At 38.2% G+C, this 27,919-nt stretch overlaps 3 protein-coding genes and 1 long non-coding RNA gene across 5 annotated transcripts; 3 read left to right on the top strand and 1 right to left on the bottom strand.

Annotated features, from left to right (window-relative positions):
* Positions 1 to 2,790: 2,790 nt before the first annotated feature.
* LOC139785055 (uncharacterized) lies at positions 2,791 to 5,671 on the top strand. Its single transcript, XM_071724225.1, has 4 exons — positions 2,791 to 2,913; positions 3,009 to 4,976; positions 5,046 to 5,123; positions 5,250 to 5,671. Exons 1-4 carry the CDS (start codon positions 2,853 to 2,855, stop codon positions 5,489 to 5,491), a joined length of 2,349 nt encoding a protein of 782 aa, XP_071580326.1. The 5' UTR covers positions 2,791 to 2,852; the 3' UTR covers positions 5,492 to 5,671.
* A 4,538-nt stretch (positions 5,672 to 10,209) lies between these two features.
* Positions 10,210 to 11,629, bottom strand: LOC139785053 (uncharacterized). Its single transcript, XM_071724223.1, has 3 exons — positions 11,438 to 11,629; positions 11,160 to 11,348; positions 10,210 to 10,662 (listed from the first exon to the last, which is right to left on the bottom strand). Exons 1-3 carry the CDS (start codon positions 11,627 to 11,629, stop codon positions 10,210 to 10,212), a joined length of 834 nt encoding a protein of 277 aa, XP_071580324.1.
* Positions 11,630 to 12,838: 1,209 nt separating this feature from the next.
* On the top strand, positions 12,839 to 14,099 carry LOC139785052 (serine/threonine-protein kinase nekl-3-like; the record flags this gene model as incomplete). The annotated part of the gene is made up of 1 exon (XM_071724222.1): positions 12,839 to 14,099. A coding segment is annotated over one exon (1,173 nt), but the record flags the coding sequence as incomplete, so codon positions are not given.
* Positions 14,100 to 25,179: 11,080 nt separating this feature from the next.
* On the top strand, positions 25,180 to 27,919 carry LOC139785054 (uncharacterized). 2 transcript variants are annotated; one of them, XR_011721788.1, is made up of 5 exons: positions 25,180 to 25,502; positions 26,742 to 26,936; positions 27,032 to 27,151; positions 27,234 to 27,368; positions 27,446 to 27,919. It is a non-coding gene; the product is annotated as an uncharacterized lncRNA (long non-coding RNA). The 2 variants fall into 2 exon arrangements; XR_011721787.1 differs by having other exon boundaries at positions 25,183 to 25,502; positions 27,234 to 27,919.

Raw genomic sequence — 27,919 nt, 5'->3', positions numbered from 1 at the left:
CGTTAATCGATTGGCGCACTAATCATTGCGTGTAAACTGGCCTTTATGCAAAAGTCTGTGCTCCCCGCTTATGTATGTACAATCTGGCATCAAATTCAATCTATTCTGCAGAGTTTACATGTTTACAAAGCACATATGACAGTCGTAGTCGTGGACGTAAGTAACGCACAAGCTTTGGCGTATCCCGATTTGTCAGGTCGAGGTCTATGACCGTCATATATCGCTACGCCATGTTATGCCCGTATCACACTAGCGATTGGCGATTGCATCTACGTTTGCGTTTACGTCTGTTGACCAATCAGAAAGTAGCTGCTAGCGATTGCGATTCGCGATTTCCGTTCTGATTGGTCAAAAGACGTAGACGCAAACGCAGATGCAATCGCCAATCGCTAGTGTGATACGGGCATTATGTGCTTTGGCCCTTAGTGCCCGTCTACAATAGGTGTTTTAAGCCCTAAACCCTAAGAAATTGACCAATCACAGTCAATTATTCTCCTCAAATTCAACTGTGATTGAACAATTTCGTAAGGCTTAGGGCTTAAAACACCTATTGTAGATGGGCACTTACAGAATCGCACTACAGCATGATTACGCGCAACGCGCGATATTGGCTGCGTTCAGCAGACACAACTGTTGAGTGTCGTTTTATCAATACGCTACGCTGATTTGCTCGGTCTAAAAGTAAGAGCCAATCACGTTCAATCGCTACTGAGCGGTTTGTTCTGCTGAACGCGCCCATCCAATAGGGGCATCCAGAAGCACGACCGCTCACTGAACCGCTAAATAGCAATTGAATGTGATTGGTTCTTACCTTTGAATCCAACCAATGAGCGTGCTGCGATGAGCGGAGGGCTGTACGTTCACTGGATATCGCGCGAAGCCATAACGGAAAGTGTGTGTGGCCAGCATTAGTGCATGTTTAGTATGCGTAATTTTATATTTCTATATAAGTTGATAGATTTGTGTCAGTGATAGTCGGTGTACAAATAGAATAGTTGTGCAAATTAATCTTTTGATGAGTACTAAAATGTATTCATTAAGGAAACGTAATGTACGAAAAGTGAAAGAGCAAAAGCTATTGATATCAGCCAGTAAGTATATAATCAGGATGTTTTGTTGTGTTTTGTATATACGTTTTATTTAAACATATTATTTGTTAAATGTACAATAAGATCTTGTGTATTACAATAACATGGATTTCTAGTCATTGATCTTTAACATAATATAACCTAGATTTTTGTGTTTTTATCATTTCAAGGTATGACACCACAAGTTTTATTAACGCGTTATAAAATGAATAAAGGGAGAAATGTTGAAGCAACGCGAAGGATAAATACAGATAATGGTAAGTGTCTTTGACGTACAAGTTTTTTATTTTAATATATAAAAAAGTACCAGGCATATTTCTAAAAATATAATATCTGTGTCAGATATTTGCATATCTGAAATATCAACAAAGATCGATAAAAGAAGGATAATTTTTTGGTTTCTTTTATTTTTAATTGCATGACACTAAAAATATATGTTAATTATTTTATTTTATTGACTTAACCTTTATATAATTTTTTAAATTAATATCTTGCATAAAGTGTGCATGCATACTGATAATTTAACTCACAGAGTGAAATATGTCGTCTATTGCAGGTAGTTATAAAAAAAAGGAATTAGATCCCATAACTGCGGAATTAGATCCCGTTGCAATGACAACAAATAAGTAGGTATTTTTAAAATCGTAATTTTTGTATTCTTGCATGGAAGTAAATATTAAATATTTTATTTGTAGATGTAAGATTACTAATATCGAGACTATAGATAACGTCTGCGTTATACGAGGACAATCATGCATTGATAATGTTAAAGGTATGTTGCTGTATATATATAAGAATTAAATGTATTACTAGTATTAATATCTCTGAAGCTTTTATATATTTAAGTAAAAAATAAATGCAAATAAATTTGTTTTAAATTGATATTGAACTTAACTTGATAAAGGTCAAGTCTATGCTTTTGATTTTATTAATGTGTAAAAATACTAATTCGCATTTTTATATTATCATTTCTATTTAATTATAATATCAATTAATATGTAAAATAAACTTTGCTTATAATAATGTATGTAATATTTTTTCATGTTTCAGACGATAATTGCTCTTCATCTGCAAACACAGACATCATATCTAATATTAATGATTTTGCTAAAAATGACATAAATGTAAACACTGACGTTAGTAATGATCTAAGTATTTCGCCGATAGTAACCGATATACTTGAAAAGGGAGTAATTGATAGCAACTTTTAAATTCTGGTCAATTTTCTGATTTATTAGATACAGGTATAGTTGTCTTTTTATTTTGTACAAATTGTAAATAAAACTATTGGGTTTTGTATTTGCTATTACTTTCCTATATTAGCAGGCAAATTAATTAGTTACTATTTACTTATTGTTAGTTACTAATTAGCTATTTATGTAATATATATTATTTGTATATTTATTATGTCATAGATGTATCTCTTAATTCAATATTGGATAATAGTGCCGAAAAACAGTTTTCTTCAACTTCCTGCAAAATTCAAGAAATGGAAACAAACAATGTAAACGAGTTGTGCCTTCAAGAGAATGATACTGAAATACAAGGTATTAGAGTTGTATTATTTTGTATTTGCCATTACTTTCCTATATTAGCAGGCAAATTAATTTATAGTTACTATTTACTTATTGTTAGTTACTAATTAGCTATTTAAGTAATATATATTATTTGCTTATTTATTATGTCATAGATGTATCTTTTAATTCAATATTGGATAATAGTGCCGAAAAACAGTTTTCTTCAACTTCCTGCAAAATTCAAGAAATGGAAACAAACAATGTAAACGAGTTGTGCCTTGCTCAAGAGAATGATACTGAAATACAAGGTATTAAAGTTGTATTACATGTTGTTATTTTAATTTGTATGATTATTTTCTAATGTGCTTATACTTATTATTTTATATTTTTTTTCTTGAAATAGAGAAAGATTTTGAAAGTGATCCTGATTATGTACAAAGTGAATATTCGTCAGCTGCGAGTGATTCTGAAGAAACAGAGAAATCAGAACATGAAGATAACAACAAATGTAAAGAACAGATTTCTAGCACACAAAATAATGATTCGACGATATCTACAGGCATGGATGTTAGTAATATTGAGGGGTGTGAAACTCGGCAAGATGAGCAAACGGTAGTACCTACAAAACGTGCTGGCACAAAAAAATATATGTGTGTGTTCTGTCACAAAATGCAAGCAAAAATTGCTCGACATTTTGAATTAGTCCATTCTAAGGAACCTGATGTTCAAAAGTTTAAATATTTACCTAAAGGTTGTAGCGAAAGAAGAAAGATCATCGATACTTTAAGAAAAAAAGGAAATTTTAAATTCAACATTGAAAAACAATATGAAGGTCAAGGTTTTATTCCATGTAGACGAGCAAGAGAAAATCAACCTAAGATTCTTAACAATTATTTGGCATGTGGGAATTGCAAGGGTCATTATTTAAAATCGACAATAAGACATCATTTCAAAAATTGTACAGGTCGGAGAGGAGAAAAAAGTCGCATCGTTAAAGTAATGGGTCGGAGGATAGAAGGCAAATGTCTCAAAGAAGCTGATGAGAAAGTACGGCGAATACTATTACCAGCAATGAGATCTGATGACGTAACGCGCAATATTGGTTACGATAGTTTATTACTATTATATGCAAATTTCCAGTGCAAAAAATATAGGCACTCATCGCATCATTTACAAATGATTCGAGCTCGATTGCGGCTTGTAAGTCGCCTATTGATAGCGATGAGAAATATTAATAATGATATAACGTCTTTTACTTCTATTTACGACCCAAAATATTACGATACTTTTTTAGATGCCGTAAATATTGTTGCACAATATAACAAAGAAAAAGATACCTATGAAAAGCCTGCCATTGCATCTAATCTTGGTACTTACGTGAAGTATATTGGCGAACTTTTAATAACAAAATGCATAAAAGAACATAATGATAGCACGAAAACAAACGCGAAAAACTTTTTAAAGCTATTAACCGTTGATTATGGAGCAAGTGTTAACAAAACCGTAGTCGAATCTCAAACTCAATTTAGAAGACAAAAAATTACAAAACTTCCTACAATGGAGGACATACAAAAATTGCGAGCTTATCTATTAAAAGTACAAAAAGAATCGTACAGTAATTTGAAAAGGAAATTTTCATTATCTGCTTGGATTTCTCTTGGAGAAGCTACTTTGACATCAATACAGTTATTTGACCGCCGCCGGCCAGGAGAAACTGAGCGAATATTAATTTCTGATTTCAAAAATTACGAAAGAATTAATGACAATATCGATACGTTCAGTGGATTATCTACAGATAAAAAAGAACAGGCACAAAAATATGTACGCTTTTGTATACGTGGAAAATTAGGAAGAACTGTTCCTGTAATACTAGATGAACTAAATTTGGAATGTGCACAAACGTTTTTACAGTTAAGAAATAAAGCCAAAGTACACTCGAAAAATCCTTACTTATTTGGTATTCCAGGACATGATAAAATTATTGATAGACATTTATGTGCATATCGAGTCATGTTGCGTTTTGCTAAAGAGAGCGGAACTGAATTTCCTGATACATTACGTGGTACTACACTCAGAAAACATATAGCCACTATGGGAATTACTCTTAATTTAACGGACAATCAGATTACAGATCTGGCCAATTTCATGGGCCATCATGAAAAAATTCACAAGGAAGTATATAGAAAGCCAGTAATAGTTAAAGATATTACAGAAGTCTCACAACTTCTAGAAGCTGCACAAGGCGTGAGAGATGCAGCGAACAATTTGATTGATGAAAGCGACAGCGAGGCTGAAAGTGATGTAAGCACGGAAATCACAGAGAATAATGAAATATCTGAAGAAATTAGTTGTTTGCAACAATCAAGTGATAGTGAGTATAAAACTTATTTTTAAAATATACAGATCGCTTTTTTCTGATTTTAACATGTTTCTAATGCAGGTTCATTATCTATCCCAGTGTATAAAAAGCGTACCCAAACTGAAATAAAAGCGGTACAAAAAAAACGTAGATCAGGAGGTAAGGATCTAATTTACCATGTACATTCGACCAATAAGCCAATAATGTGTTACTTGATATTATAATCACAAAGTAAAAAGAATTTATGTATGATTTGTGAAAATGCGTTTAATTTTTTTTGTGCAGATGCATTTACGGCACCTGTTAAACGATCAACTTGGGAACCAGATGAGATAAAAGTTGTATTAGACGCATTTGGAAAAAAATTACAAACTAATACACTAATAACTGGAACAGAAATGCAGAATCTTATATCTAGTACTCCGTGTCTGGCTAATAAAAAACGAACAGTTGCACAAATGAGAACATGGTTACACACGTATAAAAAGAAATTAAATAATCGTAATAATCGTAATAAAAGAAAATAAATAAATTTAAAACTATCTATCACAAAAATTATCACAATATTTTTTTACATTTAAAGAAATAATTCAATATTAAAACTTTAATTTGGACTTCAATTAAAAATAAATCCTTACGTTTGATTTTCATATTGTAATAATTATAGTTTCTATGTCTGTTGCTTTTTAAGTTTACAAGAAACATTGCACGAGGTGAATATTGACACTTTAATTTAAACTTTAATTAAAAATAATTACATGTGATTTTCATAATTTGATAATTATTGTATGATAATTATAATTTTTATGTTCGTTGTTTTTTGAGTTTAAACGTTGCACGAGATAACAGACTGAACTTTTAATTTAACGTATTTTAAATATAACGCAATAAGCTATATACTATAAGAGAAAATATTTTTATTTAAGATATGTTTTCTGTATTGAAAATACGTTAAAAAGGCACTATAAGATAGATATGTTGTATAATGTAGACACAAGATTTTTATGAAGATTTATTTTGTAAAAAAGTTTTATGTTTATATATTATATGTATATACATATTATATAATTTAAGTTACTTAAGTGCCATATATTTTTCATAAGTTTAGTATCTTTCATTTATTATATTTTTTATTAGTAACATATATAAGAAGAAAGTGTAGCGTGTTTTTATGCTTATTTTCATTTTTTACTGTAATCTTACTTAATATCTTTATTAAAAATGTTGCAAAATAAAAATATCTAAAAGTACCTTGTTTTTCCCTTCTACATTACAATCACACATTGTGCGTGTATACTTAAAAAATATATGGCGACACATACGTTGCTGCAAATTAATTTCATATTTTGATAAAAAGATAAAACCAATATGTATATACAGAAATAAGGATTCTCACTACAGCTGCTAATAGAACATTTATAATATGTAACTACATGTAAATTTATAAAAGAAATATATATTAATATCAACAAGTGATAAAACATAGTAAAAAATAAAATGCAATACACTTGCGCACTATTTTTTTGTTTATTTGCTGCAGATACCACATACTTTCGTTGTTGGGCTGTTACAATTTCTTCTCATTGTCAGACATCTGTTGCCGTTTAAACTAAATACGATTGAGAACAGTTTCTTTTTGCTAATCAGAAATTTATTATTTCTGTAAACATTACAAAATTACATTACCTTTACATAATTTTTGCAGTACAAAAACAAAATTTGTTGGTACCAATGAGAATAAACAAGCAAAAAAGAATATATAAAATTGCAAAAATACAATGTCTGTTAAGTTAGTATCTCTCCTACAAAAAACTATCTGTATTTTAACTGGTTCTTTACTCTTGTACATATGGGATGCTTACATTTGGGTTGGCCAAAGGGGATGAGCATGGAAATCTTATTGTACATATTTAGAAAACACATAAATTGAGGAACATTTTAAGACTAAAACCAATTTGCTATCTGTATTTCAACTGGTACTTTACTCTTGTATGTATGGGATGCTCACGTTTGGGTCGGCCAAAGCGGATAAGCACGAAAATTTCATTGTGCATATTTTGGAAACACATAAATTGAGGAACATTTTAAGACTAAAACCAATTCTCTATCTGTATTTTAACTGATACTTTACTATTGTAAATATGGGGTGTTCACGTGCGGGTCAGCTGAAAAGGATAAGCATGGAAATCTCATTGTGCATATTTCGGGAGCATATAAATTGAGGAACATTTTAAGACTAAAACCAATTTGCTATCTGTATTTCAACTGGTACTTTACTCTTGTATGTATGGGATGCTCACGTTTGGGTCGGCCAAAGCGGATGAGCATGAAAATTTTATTGTGCATATTTCGGGAAGTTAAGTCAGCACCCCCACTTTCAATTGCGATTTCCCGAGAAATTGCTTGAGCATAAAGATCGTGAATAGAGCACATAATTAGCACATAAAGAGCACTTAATTTCTGTATACGTGTTATTCCGGTTTTTTGTAGGAAAGGTGCTAACTTAACAGACATAAAAATACATGGTTGGTAAATTTTGAGGACAGTACTAATAAATTAAAACAGAATGTATAATATGATCAAGTAAGGAAGGATGGGCAATAAGAGCCAAGCGCCGTAGATAATGCGCAATCAAATTATCGTAACAATATATATTATAATAAAACGGACGTTTCGACACTTTTTTTGTGTCTTCTTCAGCGTTAATACATAAATTCGACGAAGTTGATCTGTGAGAGACAGTCAAGCGCAATCAAAATTCACGACGGTAAAACATAAAGCTGAATAAAACTGGAGCAGTAAACGCGTGAACCATAAGGTGTAAATTGAAAATAAAAGCTATGAGCCATACAGGTGCAGTCAACAAGTAAAAACAAAAGATGTAACTCAAAATAAAATTCATAATAAACTGTAAGTCAGGCACAACTATATAGTCTGCCGAACTTCTGTATGGTTTTTATTTTACATTTCTTGTTCTATCCGTTGACTGCGCCTGACTTACAGTTTATTATGAATTTTATTTTGAGTTATATCTTTTGTTTTTACTTGTTGACTGCACCTGTGTGGCTCATAGCTTTTATTTTCAATTTACATTTTATGGTTCACGCGTTTACTGTTCCGGTGTTATTCAGCTTTATGTTTTACCGTCGTGAATTTTGATTGCGCTTGACTGTCTCTCACAGATCAACTTCGTCGAATTTATGTATTAACGCTGAAGAAGACACAAAAAAAGTGTCGAAACGTCCGTTTTATTATAATATATATCGTTACGATAATTTGATTGCGCATTATTTACGGCGCTTGGCTCCTATTGCCCATACTTCCTTACTTGATTATTTTTGGGAGAGCCTACTTTTATTTAATTTATATTATAATATGATATTTCTTACGTTTTCTGCAGTCTTTTTTCATTAATTATTTTTAGTTTATTTGTTTGTATATCAATGATAATTAAAGAAACATGTATATAGTTAAAGAATATACGGCTTGTACATCTTGAAGATAGATTAATAAATTAAAACGTAGTTTGTAATGCGATAAGCTTTATTTTTTATACAATCACTCCTTTTTGATCATTTTTAGTAAATTTTTGTAATTTTTAGTAAATTCTTTTATAACTTAATACTGATTAGAGCAATAAAAATGAGTGTAAAATAGAAAAAATACACGGTTGGTATATATTGAGGACATATGCTAATAATTTAAACCAGGTTATGTAATACACTAATACAATAATTTCTTGATTTTCCTGTCCTTTTTATGTCTGTTTATTAAATATTTTCAATACAATTTTTCGTATTCTTATAGAGATGATTTAGAAATATAAAAGTAGGAAATACAGACATATGCACATATATATTTCGAGGACATATATTAGCAAATTAATATAAAGATTAGATTATTACATAATTTAGTTTTCTTGCAGGTTTACTTTTGATAGAATTCATTTTCTTTGCTTTGACTTGGTGAAAATAAAGTAAACACTATTAAAGTAGCAAAAGTATTTGGCACATTTTGCGTTCTTAAAATATACCAAATACATCTTAATATTAAAATGTATTTGGTCTATTATAAGGACTTTTTTCTTGGCAGATTTTATGTCCTTGATTTTTACCAACTAAAAAACTTGGTAATTTTAAGGACAGTCCTCAAAATATACCAAATTGAAAAAAAATAATGAGAACAGTCCTCGAAAGTACCATATGTCCTCAAAATATACTATATGTGTTAAGAAATGTCCCTAAATAGTACCAATAACATACATATAAATATATATATTAGACCGCATACTTGGTTAATGTATAATTTAAAACACAATAATTTTCAGTTTTCTTCGATTCAGGAAACAATTTAGTTCTTTTCATCTCATAAGTCGAATCGATATCGAACCGATATCGAATCGTTGATAATGGACAAACATGAAAAACATTGAAAATCTTGAAAGAAAATATTATATTATATTGCTACATGCTACCAAAACAGATTGTTTGCAAATTTATCATAACATCGAAATAACCTCGAAATATTTGAAACTATCGATGTTCAACAACCTGCAGAACCGCATCGATGAGATCTGATAAGATCGATATCGAATCGACGCCGAGCCGATGTATCGTTTCTCACTGGGTTAACGCTAAAGCTCCGCGTCGAATTATTCTCTCTCTCTCGCGCGCGCGTACGAAATAAAAAATATTATGCTGTCAGAATAAAACGCCATTCACGGTCCGAGCTTGGATCTTACAATAAGTAGCCTTATAATAATATTTTTTGTATATTACACATAATTTTTTCTCCAACAATTTAGTAGACTGCGCGCCGACTAAATTGTCTGCAGACTTGCAACACAACAGCTCCCGTTGGAGTAGTAAAATCCTCTCCCTCCCCGTAATTAAATTGATTTGATTTAACTATTACTACGTTTACGCGAGCGTTACTTTTGTAGTAACTTACGATAATTCCTTCTCGTAAACGGGATTTTGTAGTAACTTACGATAATTTACTTCGCGTAAACGTAGTATGTGACGCTAAGCATCTAAATAACTGTAAAGAATTTATTGCGAAAAATTTTATGTAGTGCACAAAAAATATTATTAGGCTACTAACAATAAGATCCAAACTCGGACCGTAAATGGCATTTTATTCTAATTTGATCATGCTGTCATTTCCTCGCCACCTTGCGGTATACAGCACGGCGCATTTTTTTTTAAGTGGTATCCCCAGTAGGTCTAATCCACTCTCATAAAATTTAATGCAACAATTGTTCGAAGTGCCTCCCTCGTTCTTGTAAACAAAGTTCGGCCCTTCGAGTAATATTGCGCGTCGCGCGATACGCCATTTCTGGCGTGATGGTATTAAAAGCTGCGAGAATTGCTTCTCGTACTTCAGCTTCTGTACCATCACGCCTGTGCTCGATTACGGCTTTAATGTGGCCCCACACGAAATAATCCAGCACATTAAGATCTGGCGATCGCGGCGGCCAGATGATTGGGCCACCTCGACCCACCCATCTGTCCGGATAATGCGCGTTTAAAAATTCGCGTACTTGCCGAGAGAAATGTGCAGGAGCCCCGTCGTGTTGAAAAATTATTTCTGCTCTTGCATGAAGAGGAATATCTTCAAGGAGAGCAGGCAACTCATTTTGAAGAAAATTCCTGTATATCTCTCCATTTAAACGGGGCGGTAGGAAATAAGGACCGATCTAAAAATTGCCAAAAAAAAATGATTTTTAAAGCTGCGAAAGAAAATTCCTTAAATAATTTTAAATGGCTCCGATGATTAAAATTCAATATGAAGAATAGGGCAAGGAAAGCCGTAACGGGATGCTCGTGTTAAATTATTTTTAATAAATATTTTTCCAACCATAGTAAACTGCGCGCCGACAAATCGTCAGACTTGAAACACAATTTTGGTTGGTGTAGTAAAATTCCCTTCCACCTCCTTAATTAAATCGTTACGATTTAATTTTTGATGCTAAGCATCTAAAAATTGTAAAGAAATTTAGTGAGAGAGAATTTTACTACACCAACCAAAATTGTGTTTCAAGTTTGACGATTTGTCGGCGCGCAGTTTGCTATGGTTGGAAAAATATTTGTTTATTAAAAATAATTTAACACGAACATCCTGTTACGGCTTTCCCCCCTTGCCATATTCTTCATAATAAAATTCCTTAACTTACTAAGTAAATTTACTACTTACGATTCGGTCCGCTGTTATTCCCGCCCATACATTTATCGCCCAGCAATATTGAAATGCGCGATCTCGAACGACGTGCGGATTTTCTTCTGCCCAATACAGATAATTTCGTGTATTAAACACGCCATTCGGGGTGAATGTAGCTTCATCCGTCCATAGAATACGGTCGGGGAAAAAATTATTCCGCCGACACTGCGCGAGAAATCCTGTATATGTTTCGCTGACTGTTAATATTTATTAAAAACTAACGCAAAAACATTAAATAAAGATAATAAAAATACCTTCACAAAAATAGATGCGCTGTTCTTGATCTCTCGGAAAAAGTTGCTGTACTCCCTGATGATGATACGGATGCTGTCTGTTCCGACGTAAAACACTGTGCACTTTGTATCGCGAGAAACCAAGCAGCCGAGACACATAGCGTACGCTGTACCTGGGGTTTTCTTCGAACACCTGCAGGATTCTTTCCTCATCGTTTACACGAATCTGCATCGGTGCACCAGCGTTTCGCCGATTTAAAACCACACTTCCCGTATCTCTGGCGCGTTGCACACACCTCGAAATTAATTTGTCATCGGGATGTCGTTCACGCTCGGGAAATCGTTCCGCGTAAACACGAGCCGCGCCAACAGCGTTTTCTCCGGCTATTCCGTACGCGATAATCATATCGGTGTATTCTCTTGCAGTATATCCCGCCATTTCTTTATAATTTTTATAAGACACACAGATCGAATTCTGGGCACCTACTGTTGTGGAACGACGAGATCGAAAGAAAGCCGCGGCGATAACAAATGCTTTATTTGTTCCTAAGGTCATTTGTTTCAAACGCTGCTGATCAAGCATTTGTTACCGGCTTTCTTTCGATCTCGTCGTTCCACAACAGTAGGTGCCCAGAATTCGATCTGTGTGTCTTATAAAAATTATAAAGAAATGGCGGGATATACTGCAAGAGAATACAATGGCTATTATTGACGGAGAAGGAAACAATTCTTCTGGGACGAATTCTTTTGAAAAAAAAGTAAAGGTTTTGGATATTGCATTTTTTATTTTTATCAGTTTTCATTTTTAAGACATAGAAAGGTATTCGAAAAATTTATCAATCCTGCATTCTGCCTGAATAGAGAATATTTATCGTCACTGATTTCGGAAGGAATTAATGAAGATTTACATTATTATGTACACTAGGGAGTTCTTGGAATAACTTTTTCTTGTATTCTTTTTAGGTCGGTGTTAATAAAAATGTAAAACGAATTATTCATATCGGATGGAAACACAAGATAGATGAAAGAAGTAAATTCATTCACATAAAGGAGCCAATCGCAGGTGCCAAGACGATAGAATTGGACCAAGCAAAAAAATATCGACTTGCCGAAGTGAAAAATATGATACTCGAGGCAATGAAAACCGAAGAGAATTCTAAATATTGCGAAGGATCGGTCGTTGACATAGGTAATTACAACGGAGAGATTTATGATGATTTTCGCAGTTGTAGCGAAGAAAACTTTTGGGATTTTGTTCAAAAAATTTGTTCAAGGAATTCAACTTTAAGATTATATTTATTAACTCAGAAAAAATCAGTACCTAATCCAAAAACGACAGAAAATAGTTTTTTAGAGGACAAACAATTGTCACAAATGAGCCAAATTTCATTGCCAGTGAATCAGATAAAAAATGTTTTCTCATCAAAGTTGAACGATCTGAATATTGAGCAAAATAGAAATAAAAGACGTAATTTCCCAAGTGCGGAGGAATGGAGTAGTAAAAAAATTCTATTCACTACCAAAAATAGTGCTGCTGCATTATTTAAAATTCATATTATAACAAATGAAGTCGAATCCAAAGAAAATGTAAATAAAAAACGCAATTTTTCAAGTGCGGTAGAATTGAGTAGTAAAAAAAGTATTAAATTTACTACAGGAAATCGTGCTGCTGCATCGTCCAAAATTCATATTTTAACAAATGATTTCGAATCTAAAGAAAATCTGCCTAATAATCGACAAAATGTTTACAATGTGGATCTTTCGATCCCTGTTATCGACGAAAAAAATATACATTTTTCCGAAATCTTGTTGGGTAAAGGTGCTTTTGGAACAGTGAAACGTGCGACATGGTTAGGAACTGATGTGGCAGTGAAAACTATGGAGTTATCGACTAGTAATAAATACATCATTCGCCAAATGAATATAATGGATAAAGTGAGACATCCGAATATAATTAGTATAATGGCAGTATCATTTTCTCAGTCTCAATGTCACATTGTCATGGAGTACTTCGACAGTGAAAGTTTGCGATCTGTCTTGTTTAATGGTAACTCAAAACTCAAATTAAAACTAAATGAAAAAAATAAATCCCTTATATCTTATCAAATATGCAAAGCCATCACATTTCTTCATGAGTCAAGACCAGCAATACTGCAAAAAGATATAAAACCAGATAACATCCTTGTGGATAGAAACTATACTACAAAAGTGTGTGATCTTGGCTTAAGTAAATGCGATGCGATGCCTTCTGCGCTTCACACCACAATTGGACACAACTTTCAAGGAACACCGCTTTATATGGCTCCTGAGATACTTATACAATACAAAGAAGCTACTATTTATTCTGACGTTTGGTCGCTTGCCTGTGTCATTGTAGAGTTATACTCGCAAAAGAATGTCTGGACTCTGCCTCTTATTGGGGTAGGATACAATTTAATTAATTTAAGAGGAATTGTCTCCACTTTGAAAGCACCCAATTTATCGAAAATGCCAATTCATTTGAGATCTCTTTTAAAAGAATGTTTTCTTCACGAACTTGAGAAAAGACCAAGTGCCCATACTCTTCTAAATACTTTCAAAGGTATTGTTTTTTAAATACTATATTTCAAAAAACGTATTATTCTCTTACATTAAGAAAACGAGGAACAACGAACTCAAGTCATGCAGTTATAGAAAATATACATAGATTTTATTTTATTTTAAGTGAGTCGGTTACGATTTATTTATAAAAACGTCGGAATGCTCTATATGTTGTGACGTGACATAGTCACGTCCCCGGCCCGGATGGTAGCTCGGCCGAGGTGGGCGTCAAGGGTGGTGCCTCCACCCGAGCGGGCGAGGCGTTAGCGTTACCGTTTAGGCTAAATTATACCATCTAGTAAGACTTACATGAGCGAGGGTGCGGAGCGGCTGGCCAGGGATCCTTGTAACGGCGTAAGGTCGCACCGCGGGATTATTGCAGGTGGACAGCCGGAAGTTTACCGAGGAAGGACGGCCGACGGTCGGGTCACGCTGGGGCCCATAGCCGGGACAGCCGAGCACCTAGCACGGAGAACGCGTAGCCGCACCGACGAATGACGGCCCGGGACACGGAGGAACCGAGAAAGGGGACGCCCCGACAAAGGTCCCCGTCCCGCGATAAAACAATTACCGGAGTTCCGCCACCGGTCGACAGGCCACGGCCTGTCCAGCCGGGCCGTCGATGGACCGGTCCTCGAGTCGCGGCCTGGACAGCCGGACTCGACGCGGATTTGAAACACCCGCCGGTAGGTGGAGGCGGATGCGAGAGGCGCCCGGACGGGCGCAGCGATCGCATAGGGCGCAGCAGGCATCGGGCGCGGCGACCGCGCGAGGCGCGGTGATCGCGCAAGGCACCGGAAGTCGGGCGCGGCGATCGCACGGGGCGCGGCAGTGGTGCAACCCCGGCGCGCAGGCGCGCGGGCCCAGCGTGGTCCCGCCGGACCGGAGAGAATTACTGTCGCGTGAGCCGCCATACCGGACGGTACCATCCTGCCCTTGCGAGCGTTTTTTCGGGATCAGGCTGCCGGCGAAGGAAGAAGGAAGCGATTGTAAGGCCACTGCTCACGCACCTAAAGTAAGATCGCCGCGATACCAAGGCCCTCCCGGGAGTCGCGTTGTGCCGCGAGAATGTGTGATCCGTGTTAGAGTATCGAGAAAAATACCGCGGGAGGGCTCGGCCGAGAAAGCGAAAGCTATACTGCCCGTTTCGGGGATTCGGATGCGCGGCCGCCGACAGTCAGCGTCTCGTAATTTGTATGATTTCCGCGTAATTTTCGTGATCCGTCTGAGTTCCGTGTGATCTCCGTCTGATGCGTTTCAGTGTGATTTTCGTGATATCGTTTCGTGAACGGGAAGATGCGCCGGGCGTAATCGAGCCGTTTTGGGTGGGGTGCTCTTCGCACGACCGGGCACCGTATCATCGCGGGGCCGTAGCGTGGCCTCCGCGTGATCGCGTCGCGGCGTGCGGGGCATCGTTGTGTCGTATTGCGGACCTCGCGAGGCTTCGTGCATGAAGGCCGAGGTCAATCGCGGGGTCAATCCGGGACTCGCGTAATCCGAAGGGATTCGCGGTCATTTTTGGGAGATTATCGTGTCGGGTGTCGTTGCGTTCGTTGTAAGTAAGAGTGCGTCGATGTCGCGAAATCCTGCGTAATGTTTATGTATCGTTCGGCGTAAGGTACCGCTCGCGTTAATGTCTCGGTCCGCGTAATGTTAATGTATCGTTTGCGTAAAATGTGTCGTCTCGCGTAAAGTATCGTGTCGCGTTAATATATCAGTTGGCGTAGAGTATTGTGTCGCGTTAGAGTATCGTTTTGCGTAAGGTACATCCCGCGTTAATGTATCGTCCCGCGTTAGAATATTGTTCCGCGCCTGAGTTGATTCGCGCTCAGTCATTATTGAGTTGTAACGAGATACTTCGCCGATCTCGCGAAGCGTGGCGGGACGCGCTGTGACCGTCGTCGGTCCTTTGCGGAAGATCATACTCTATCCTGTCTTCTTCTCTTTTCTCGTTAAATATACTCGTTACCCTTGTTATTTAATTTGCTTTATTTCTTTGTGTGTCGATTGCGCAGCGCTCCCTCTTCCCCCTTCATCCGAGATCCACCAGCGGTCTCGCTTATGGACTGCACGCCTGAGATACGTTAGGCTTTCGCGTGGAATTTAGATTTTAGAGTAACGTGGTGCGCGTAATCGCACCTGGCGCCCATTATCGTATTGGAGAAAATTGTCTGGTCGAGCTACCATCTTGCTATAGAGATTTCGGGAAACTTAAGATTAAGCTTGAGATAAGGTAAAACGACGGCGCGCTCCTTTTCGGCCGGCGAGACCGAAGGGACATCGTCGTCGTCGTCATAAAATTTTGGCGCCCAACACACACACACGTGGGGCCTCTCGCCCGAAAATTTCAAATAAAATTGGAGGAAAAATCGGGAGAGAGAGCGTGCGCAATTAAATTTATTTTATGTTGCTATTATGTTTATGTGTTCCCCTGTATGAATGTATTATATTGAGTTAAGTGAAATTTCGTGGCCCTGGAATTTTGGTGCCATGTTCGTTGTGCGTGATATCGAGTGAAGGCCGCTTTCACTCGGGCTTTGTTTTGGTTCGCGTACGGCCGGGGTTCGGGAACTTGAGTTTTTCCGTCGTTTCTTGTACCGGATTCCTGCGTGTTGACGGTTTCGGGAGCCGTGACGATTGAATTTCGCGAGAGTGAATAGCGTCCGATAATATTGCGGCTGGCATACATTTCGTTGGGTTTGCGACTTCTCGGATAGGACCTTAATTTCCGCGTATCGAGAAAGGACATAAGATTTTCGGTTTCGCGCTCGGTAGTTGTAGCCATTAAGTAAACATAGGACCTATTCGCGGGGGGCTGGGGAAAAACGGTGGGGCCCCGCGGAATGCGGGAGGGAGATTCGCCTCATCGGTGGATTAACCGATTGACGTTAGAAGAGGCGCGTCAGCACTTAGCGGATCGGGGGTTGGGTACGGGCGGTATATTGCCCACCTTGCGTTCGCGTTTGAGAAGTTTCGAGGAAGCGGCCTTGAGTGAAATGAACAATCAGCAACCGCCCCCACCTCCACCCACCATAGAGATACAGAACGCCAGTCCCCATGAGGCCAACGGGACGATCCCGCGAGACCCGGCTACGGGAAGGGAGGACCCTTTCGCGAGTCTGGGAGCGTATGGCTTGCCACCCGCCCTCACAGCCGAGACCGGGGGAGGGAAAGGTTATCGTATGCCACCCCCGCGAACCGAATACCCGTCGCACGTCAACGATCGGCGAAATACGCGCGGATCCGCGGCTGAGGCCTATAATTTAATGAGGAAATGGAATCTACAGTTCTCGAGACAGCGCGGCAGTGATGCGGAGGCATTTTTGTTACGCATTTAGGAGGCTCGGGCGATTCTTCCGGTAGATGACGCCGATCTATTTAGATGCTTGCCCTTATTTTTATCGGGGACCGCGTTATATTGGGTTAGGTTAGAAAGCCAGAATTGGCGGGATTGGCGGGATTTTGAGCACGCGTGGCGATCTAGATTCGGTGATCCGGATTACTTATTTACCCTCCGGGAGGAGATATTGCGAAGAACGCAGGGGGAACATGAGTCGGCGGTTGATTATTTAACATGTTTGCGGGCATTATTCGCAAGGATGAGCCCTCCGTGGTCTCTTGCGGAGCAACTCACGCTTGCTCACCGCAATCTACTACCGCGATTGCAGATTGCCATACGTCGTTTCGACTTCTCCGATTTTCACACCCTAGAGGATCTAGCCACACGAATGGAACGCAGCTTCCTCGCCGATAGGACGTATCAAGGCCCTTTACCGCCGGAGCAGTCCATTTTTCCGGACTTAGCGTATCACGCTCCAAAGGGGAAAGCGCGAATTCCGAGTACGGTTGCCGCGGGGGAAGTCGTCGATCGGAAAACTGGAACCAGACAAAGACCCTCGAAAACCGTCGCCACCACGGTTGCCGCTACCGCGAGCGTGCCTACTACAGTCGCCGCGTCGGGATCGGTCCCCCGATGATACCAACTTAAAATGTTGGAACTGTGACAAATCGGGACACCGCGCGCGTGCTTGCAAAGAGGTTCAGCGACAACATTGTTATCGGTGCGGCAACCCCGGGTATACAACGCGAACGTGCCCTAGATGCTCGGGAAACGAGCAAGGGGGTCAGTAGGACGGGTCCCTACGCCCCCAACTGTCGAGGACGAGGCCCGAACCGCGAATACCCGTGACACTCGACCCCACCGAGTTTCCGCCGCTGAAATACTTCAAAATCCGGGTGGGCGGCCGCTCCATAGTAGCACTGGTAGACTCGGGGTCGAGCTTGACGCTTTTTGGCCGCGAGGGAATGCAAATAGTCGATAGCTTGGGCATCCAAACCACACGCGGAGGGGGTGCTAAGATCCGAATGGCAAACGGACAGATAGCCCCGATTCATAGAGAAGCTTCGCTCCCAATCCATCTGAGGGACAGGAGTCGGAAAATTTCAGTAGGGATATTGCCAGACTTGGCCGTGCCGTGTATAGTGGGGATGGACTTCCTGACAAAGTTTGGTATCGCGTTGGACTTCGGAAAGGGGGAGTGGTATTTCGCGGATAGACCTCGCGCCCGTTACCAGTTTAATTCTAAGAAAACGGATTCCGCGGAGACGGATTCTCGCGTTTGTTGCGGACTGGCGGAGTTAACGAAAGACCAGAAAAAACACCTCAAAAATGTTTTACGGAATATAGTCAAGCCATCGGAAAATCCCGGCTTAACCGACCTAACGGAACACAAAATTGAGGTGGGGGACAATCCTCCATTGAAACAGCGTTGTTACTTAGTCTCACCAAAGGTTCAGGAAGCGATCCGCGTGGAGGTGGATAAAATGTTAGCCGCCGGTATAATTGAACCGTCCTCCAGCCAATGGTCGAACCCAATCGTGATGGTAAAGAAATCGAATGGCAAATACCGATTCTGCCTGGACTTCCGCGGAGTGAACAAAATATCTAAGAAAGACGCGTATCCGATACCACCGATGGAGGGGATACTAAATAAGTTGCGTTCGGCAAAATATATATCCACGATCGATCTCAGCCAGGCTTATTTTCAAATCCCGCTAAGTAAAGACAGTAGGGAGATTACCGCGTTCAGCGTTCCGGGGAAGGGCTTGTACCATTTCGTCCGAATGCCATATGGGTTGACGAGTGCCCCCGCTACGTTCCAACGCCTGTTGGACAGCTTGATAGGCCCAGGAGCCCTTTGTTTTTGCATATTTGAACGACATTATTATCGCGACAGAGACCTTTGAGGAACACCTCGAATGGCTAAAGCGGGTAATGGAAAAAATTTCCGCGACGGGGTTGACGGTAAACATGGAAAAGTGTGAATTTTATCAGTCGCAAGTCCGATATTTGGGCTTCGTCGTAGAGGGGGGGGGGGCCTAGCGGTCGATCCGGAGAAAACGCGCCCCATAATGGAGTACCCGGCACAGCAAACTCTCAAGCAATTACGTAGATTCCTCGGGATGTCTTCCTGGTATAGGAAATTTATACCGCGCTTCGCGACGTTGAGTGAACCCTTGACCCGCCTTTTGAGGAAAGGCAGGCGCTGGGAGTGGGGGGATGAACAGGTTCATGCCTTCAACAGTATTAGGGACAGTTTGATGGCTGCCCCCGTCCTAGCGTGCCCAGATTTTGAGGAGCCGTTCGTGTTACAGACCGACGCGAGTTCGGTCGGGTTGGGGGCGGTTCTAACACAAAAGCTGGGAGGCGAGGAACGCGTAATAGCATATGCCAGTCGCGTGTTATCGGACCCCGAAAAGCGGTACTCGGTGACGGAGCTAGAGTGTTTGGCCGTGGTGTGGGCCATCCAGAAGTTTAGGCCTTACTTACAAAAGTCTTCAAAAAAAACATCGAAATTCCTCATATTTTACAGGTAATGTGTCTGGCAAGAAAAGGAAGATCTCTTTTCTTATTGCAAAGAACTTCTCTAAACATTTTCCTGCACTAAGCCATCGAACTTCACAATACAGAGGCACATCTGTGTAAGTTGCGTTATGCTCTTCGAGAAAGTGTTGAAACTTTCGATGAGAGAGGAATTTGTGACCGCCTTTAATTGAATTAATAATTTTTGTGACGGTTTGCATTGCGGTGCATACTTTTACAACTTTCCCACATAACACTTCTTGATGAATAATGCAATGAATGACAGGAAACTTTAAACCTCGCTGCTTTATTTGACCGAAGAATCCATTTTTTGAACCTATCATTGCTCTAGCACCATCAGTTACGATAGCCGAACATTTGGAAAAATCAGTATCAAATTTTTCAAGAGTTTGGTTAACAGCTTCGAAGATGTCAATACCCGTTGTTCTATCATATAGTGGAACAAAATCTAAAAGCTCCTCGACATGTGAAAAATCGTTTTGCACAATTCGAGCAAAAATACTCAATTGACTCACATGTCGATTACACAGGCCCACAAAAAAAAAGTATATTGCTCTGGGGTTGAGACCACATTACTCCTATGTATTTTGACCCGCTGAACACGAAACTGCAATAAAAAATAGGGGTCGCCCAGAGGATTTCAAAGATAACCTCAAAAAACCGTAAAAAACCACGTTTTTTAGTGGTAAAGGCTTAAAAAAAAGAATATGATTTGTCTCAGGTCAAGACCAACCAGAATTTTATTGGTAAACGCACAAACACACTTGTGTCAGTCTTTCCTGATGTTTAGACTATAAGAAAAACTGAAGACAACAGCAGGCTGAAGGCGAATCTGAAGATGGTTATATCTCTGAGAGCGGGAAAATTTGGCAATACTCGCACAGTTATCGTCTGTAAGTCCACTTTGGTGATCAGAAGATTTTATACTGTAAGGGAATTTAGTGATTAAAAACTTGCATAAGGCCTTAAATGAAGGTGATCTTATGAACGAGAACTAAATTGGTTTACGCTTGCGTATGCGTTTGTCATCGAACGACCTATGTAAAGGACTAGCTGGTTACCCGGGCTTCGCCCCGGAGGACATATGTAATAAGACACGCAAATAGTCTCTCTCTCTCTCCCTCCCTCTCTCTCTCTCTCTCTCTCTCTCTCTCTCTCTCATCTCTCTCGCTCCTCTCTCTCTCTCTCCGCTCTCCTCTTCTCTCTCTCTCTCTCTCTCTCTCTCTCTTTTTCTCCTCAATCTCTCTCTCCATCTTCTCTCGCCTCTCATCTCTCTCTCTCTCTTCTCTCTCTCTCTCTCTCCCTCTCCCTCTCCCTCTCCCTCTCCCTCTCCTCTCTCTCTCCTCCCCTCTCCTCTCTCTCCTCCTCTCTCTCCTCCCCCTCCCCCCTCCCTCCCTCTCCCCCCCTCTCTCTCCCCCCCTCCCTCCCCCTCCCCTCCCTCTCCTCTCTCTCCTCCCCTTCTCCTCTCCTCCCCTCCTCCTCCTCCTCCCTCCTCTCCTCTCCTCTCCTCCCCCTCCCTCCCTCCTTCCCTCTCCCCTCCTCTCCTCCCTCTCTTCCTCCCCCCCTCTCCCTCTCCCTCCCTCCCCTCCCCTCCCTCCCCTCCCCCTCCCCCCTCCCTCCTCTCCCCCCCTCTCCTCTCCCTCTCCTCTCCTCTCTCTCTCTCTCTCTCTCCTCTCTCTGTATGACCGCGAACTACTTATTCGTTAGTGGACCAAATTTTTACCAAAAGTATATGAAATAGGAAGTAGAATTTTCCGGGGAGTGCCATGATGTGTATAGTTTTTTGTTACCCGATTTTCTGGAAACCGGTTTTTCTAATTTTTCGGGAAATAATTGACCGAATCTCAAAAAATTATATATGAAGCAGGGGTAGAATGTTCCGGGGAGTGCTATAAAGTGTATAATTTTTTGTTACCGATTTTTTGGAAGCTGGTACCAAAATTTTTTCAATTTTTCGGGAATTAATTGACCGAATCTCAAAGAATTGTATGTGAAGTAGGGGTAGAATTTTCCGGGGAGTGCTATAAAGCGTATAATTTTTCGTTACCGATCTTTTTGGAAGCCGGTACCGAAATTTTTCCAATTTTTCGGGAATTAATTGACCGAATCTTAAAGAATTATATATGAAATAGGAGTAGAAAGAACTAAAGAATATAATAAAATTTAATTTTTGGAGGATAAGTTTAATTTTTCATTAATGGATAATTTTTTATTAATGGACCGATTTTCTTGAAACCGGTGCTAAAATTTTTGATGAAACTGGTAACAAAAGATTACTAATTTTATGGGGATGCCTACTATGGGGTTAAAAATTGGGGGTTTTATGGGGTTCTATTGGTGCTCCTAATTAATGGGTGAGTTTGGGGAGAGGGGAATAGATTTTTTGCCCGCGCTTCTTAAAGAATTATATATGAAATAGGGGTAGAAAGAACTAAAGAATATAATAGAATTTAATTTTTGGAAGATAAGTTTAATTTTTCATTAATGGATAATTTTTTATTAATGGATTGATTTTCTTGAAACCGGTGCCAAAATTCTCCTAATTTGTTGTTGATGGAGTAAAATGGAAGTTTTTAATCGATCCCCTTAGGGTTACAATTCTCATCCATCACTACCCTTCTCCTCTCACTTAACCCTTTGGACCAACGGCTTAACGTCTTTTTCCGAAAGACGGAGACCAGTTTTCTCCGCACGAGAGTCCTTTTCTTGCACGGAGGGCGCAGCTTTCGGAAATAAATTCCATGTTTACGTGCTCAACTGGACTCGAACCTGGTTTCTCAGGTTACGAGTCTGGCGCTCTACTACTAGACCACACTGCCGCCTTAATTTGTTGTTGATGATTTTGATGAAACTGGTACCAAAAGATTACTAATTTTATGGGGATGGCTACTATGAGGTTAAAAATTGGTGGTTTTATGGGATTCTAGTGGTGCTCCTAATTAATGGGTGAGTTTGGGGAGAGGGAAATAGATTTTAAGCCCGCGCAAAGCGGGCCCTCAGCGGGCAGCTCAGGACACCTGCGTTATTCTTTGACAGATGTACCGCCCCAGTCAAACTCCCCGCCTGGCAGTGTCCTCGAATCGGATCACGCGGGAGTATTAACGGACGATCGGCCGCGAGGCCTCACGCCACTCTGACACGCTTGGCTCTAGAACACCGTGACCGCCGGGGCACGAAGCCCTCGGGGCACGCGCTCCGCCTAACCGAGTAAGTAAGGAACGATGAAAGTAGTGGTATTTCACCGGCGATGTTGCCATCTCCCACTTATGCTACACCTCTCATGTCTCCTTACAGTGCCAGACTAGAGTCAAGCTCAACAGGGTCTTCTTTCCCCGCTAATTTTTCCAAGCCCGTTCCCTTGGCAGTGGTTTCGCTAGATATTTTGCCCCCAGGTATAAGTGACGCAAAGACAAATTTTCAAATTAAAAAATGCCGGGGCAAACTCGACACTTTGCCTGATCGACACAATTTGATCTAAAACTAAAACTTATTTTTTATTGTCTAAAACTAAAAATACATTGTTTATCGTGTATTTAGAAAGTACAAAAATTCGGAATTAAGTAAAACAATTATCGGAAATAATGAGAACAAAAATTGTTGAACTTTCAATTATTTTCATCGAAACTTATGTCTGAAAAACAATTTATGCAAGTTAATTCGCGATTAGACGTGCGCACACATTTGTCATGGGCCATATGGCTGCATGACAATTAAGCATCGTTTGTTATTGGGAGCCGATGAAACGGCGTGGTGTCGACTTTGCCCCAAACGTTGTTTTTCACTTTTGTCACTCCAAAAACATAAAAATTTTGAAAATATGCAAAAACTATTATCGGATTCGTATAGAGCATCGAATTTCCCATCAATATCACTTACCGGTAGATTCGCAAGAGTAAAGCTCGATGAAAGAGTAGAAATTTTCGAGAGATCAGAAAAACTTTTCACCATCAAAAACGCTTATGTCGCACTAAAAATTACACCATAACTCAGAATGTCACCAAATTCTGTTGATAATACTGGCACATAAAGACGCATTTACAGTAAGAAAGGCAAGTTTCTACGATAAATTTAAATTGGCAAAAAGCCTAGTGTCAAGTTTGCCCCGGTGTCGAGTTTGCCCCGGTCTCCCCTACATATAATGTATTTTGTAAATTCAAAAATCCAACCTAAGTGGTAGCTTTATTTCTCTTTAACAAAATTATATCACAAAATTACGTTACCTAACTCAACCTAGGTGACATGTATTTCAAAAAAGATGTGAAATCTTTAAATTGCGCCAATTGCAAAGAGAATATACATATTGCTTTGAAAAATAATTGTTGTGCAACTACTTTTAAAAAATAAAATCCAAGTGGTATATCTTTGTGTTCCACATTCTTCCTATTCCAACTTAAGTGGTATATAATAGCTTCTTAATTCTCCTTAACAAAATTATAATATTACAAAGAATCATTTTAATCACAAAGAATTTAAGAGGTAACAGTACAAAATAAAAATATTTAACCCTTAAATGCCACCCGGGGTCCAGCGGACCCCAGACCCTTTAGAATGATATATTTTCAAATGTTTCCGCCAAAAATGGAGCTCATATTTATTTATTTATTATTTTTTATTTTTTTGATTTTGGAGCCAATATTTTAACTGTTGGCGATCTTAATTTTTTATACTATGTTGAAATTGAAATTTTAACAATATAAGCATTTTATTCTCTTTTCTAAGCCTTGAACAACATTGAAAATAATTTTCATAACTAAATATCAAAAAATCAATAAGTAAGGAAACATTTTTCATGCTGGGGTCTTTTAGACCCCATGTGTCATTTACGAGATTCTTGAGGGTGTGGCATTTAAGGGTTAATTAAAATAAAATAAATAAATTTTTCTTGTAAAAGACTTGGCGCTGTTAGACTTCGAAATAAATATTAAAATTTAAACATTAGTACTAAAATATTTGATTAAATAAAAAAAAATAAACATAATTTAGGGAAGAATGCGACGGAAGTAAAAAAGCAGCACCAAGTTTCTTTACAAGAAAAATTTATTTATTTTATTTTAATTAAATATTTTTATTTTAAAAGTAAAATATTTTTATTTTACAAAATACATTATTTGTACTTGGCGCCTTTTTTTTACCTTTTTCAAAAAGGTAATTTTGTACTGATATTACGCATTTTGTAGTGTTAAACAGGGATCGGCAAAATAATTTTTATTTTTTATTATTTAATTATTCACAAAATTAGAAATAACAACAAATTAAATTTTTATTAAATTAGCAAATTAGTAATTAGCATAGACTTATATAGATAGACCGGCCCCTGCCGTAAGAGCACGCGTAGCAAAATAGACGGTGCAGACATAGCCGAGGATATGGTCCTCTCTCTCTCTCTTCTGATCGCTTGGTGGGGATAGAAGTCTAGACTAGTGGGGGACTAGTAGGGAATAGGAATGGGTAAAACGCACACATTGCTCGTCAGTAGATGAAAGGCAGTTGGAGGGGAAGATACATTGACGTGCACACAGAAATTCAGCTGGTGCGACAATTCAAATAAGAGGAAATAATGGCACAAATATGCTGTATCTGTAAGAAAGAACTTGGTATGGAGGAAGATGTGACTTTTCATCGGTAAATATTCAATGTATATTATATTATAGAATAAAGTTAACCAAAAAAAGAACTGTTTTTCATACGTCTCCTCCGTGAGATTTGCAAGTAAAAATATTTATTTAAAACATTTTCTCTGCACATGCAAAAGAATATTTGGAAATTGTCGTTCTTTATTATATAAAAAGAGTATTATATGAAAATGTCAAAATGTCTTAAAAGATTTGAAGATTTGAAGATTTATAATAACGATAAACCTTGTCATGTAAAAAAAAAATTTTAAACTTATTTAGAACAATACAATTATAGATTCTGCTTTACGTAAAATGAAATGTACTGTACTGTGTCTAAAAATGCCTTTTCCAACATATGCATGCGTTAGATTGGATTGTACACGTAAATATTGCATTCGTGTTAAAAAAGTAAAGTTGAATATTGCGTGTTTGTCCACATGTATGTGTGTGTGATAAAAAATATTATTAATTTGACATACACATTGTTTGAGATTGTGACAATTCGTACCGAAAATCGCTTTCGGTTGCATGCCAGTAGTGCGATTTTGTAACTCGTTATGAGGTATCGACTCTCGTTGCGCAGATATTTTATATGGTAAAAAAGCTGCGCAATTGTCGTTATAGCTCATAACGACGGCATAACGAGTTACAGAATTGCACTACAGTGCATGCACGTTTTCAATAAATTATAACTCGCTTGAAATTTCGCCTTAAACGAGTCGTATTTCTGTCAAGTTATAGCATGGATTTTCTATTATTCGTATTCTGTAAAGTTCGCTAACGTTCGTTCGTCAACAACAAAGTCAAACCGTAACCGCTCTTACAAACAAGAAAAAAATCCATGCTATAAACATTGTGATCGAAAACAAGCAACGATCTCTTCGGATCGCCAAACGAAAATTTGTCGCAAGTACGATGACGTAGACCGCCGATGGTCAATCATCCTACCGAAGTTCACCCGCTTAGAATCACCGCTCGTGCAACCGCTTGAATAATACTCGCAATCCACTTTCGATTTCAAATCTGCTATTAACTTCGCTGCTTTTCGCTGTGACAGCTTCTGTGCGCGCTACCATTCTCGGCAAAATATATCTTCCTGTAAATAATTGTACATACTCAGACTTTGAATATATTTTGTTTTATTGTGTTTCTGTACTTGCTTTCTTTTGTGGTCGTTTTGTTACCTCGCGCTATCTCGCGCTACCGCGTGCTCTCGAACACACATTATTTTTATTTTATGTTCTAGTATACCGAAAAGAGAGGATGTAAAATTAAAATAGTTCGATGCTATAGGGAGAGAAGTCTCCAAAAATAGAAGAGTATGTAGCAAACATTTTCATGAACATTGCATCTTTTATACCTGCATGAAAAATGGAAACATAAAAAGATGTTTGCGTCCAGGAGCTATTCCTACATTGCATCTTACGAAAGAAATGTTAAGGTAAATTATAAATATTTTAACGAAGTATTGTTTATAGTTAAATTATACTGATTTTTATAAATATGCAGCAAATAATGTTATCTTATAATTTTTAGACATGAAAGTACTATTACCATAAATAACAATCTAGATTCTAAAAATCCAATTAATAAAAATCTGAATTCTAAAAATGTGGTTGATAAAAATTTAAATTCTGAAAATCTGATTGCACATGAGTAAGTATTCTATTCTTGTTAAATTAAATTATCAGTTTACCTAACAAGAATTAACAAAAACGTGTTTTGATTGAACAAACAGAGATAGTGTAAAAGTCAGGCAAGTACGTATGGACAGTAAGGATTACGAACAAGATTCCTTTAACCTTGTACATACAACATGTAAAACACAAGAAACTGAAAATATTCAAAAAGTAGTCAATAAAGCAATAAAAAGGTATAGTTAATGTTAAAGGACGTGATAACATTTTTCAGTTATATTTTATTAATAATAATTGTGTTCTATATGTATAGAAAAAGTGAAAGTGGAGAAGTCAACCAAAAACGCCGTCGTCTTACAAATAGAATTGTTGGTGATTTTTGTCGTGATGATTTTACATCTGATCATAATTGGAAATTATTTCGAAATTATTATAAAAAAACATCACAAAAGTTAAAAGTTTTTCAAGCAAGGGATAGACGTAAAAGTAGAAGAATTAAAACTTTGAAGGATACAATAGTTCATTTGAAAAATAACGGATTGATTTCTAGCGAGGTTGCTACTGTTATGAATGTAAGTAAAATATGATGTTCTTAGGCTCCTGACACAGGTCCGTATTCATAGCTGTGGGTGGTTGTCGTCAATCGCAACGTGGTCAAACGGGACGCTCCCTCTCTTTTAAATATAATTAAATAGAGTAGTAATAAAATAGAATAGAATACAAGTGTAAAAAAGTAATATAGTAGAATAGCTCCAATAATATAATAATTGTCGTCCTGCGAAAACAA

Source organism: Temnothorax nylanderi, unplaced genomic scaffold (genome assembly GCF_030848795.1).
Source record: "Temnothorax nylanderi isolate EJ_2023f unplaced genomic scaffold, tnyl_v1.0 TNYL_tig0729_pilon, whole genome shotgun sequence".
NCBI lineage: Eukaryota > Metazoa > Arthropoda > Insecta > Hymenoptera > Formicidae > Temnothorax > Temnothorax nylanderi.
Note: the sequence above shows the minus strand (reverse complement) of the source record. Positions and strands in the feature narration are given on the sequence as shown.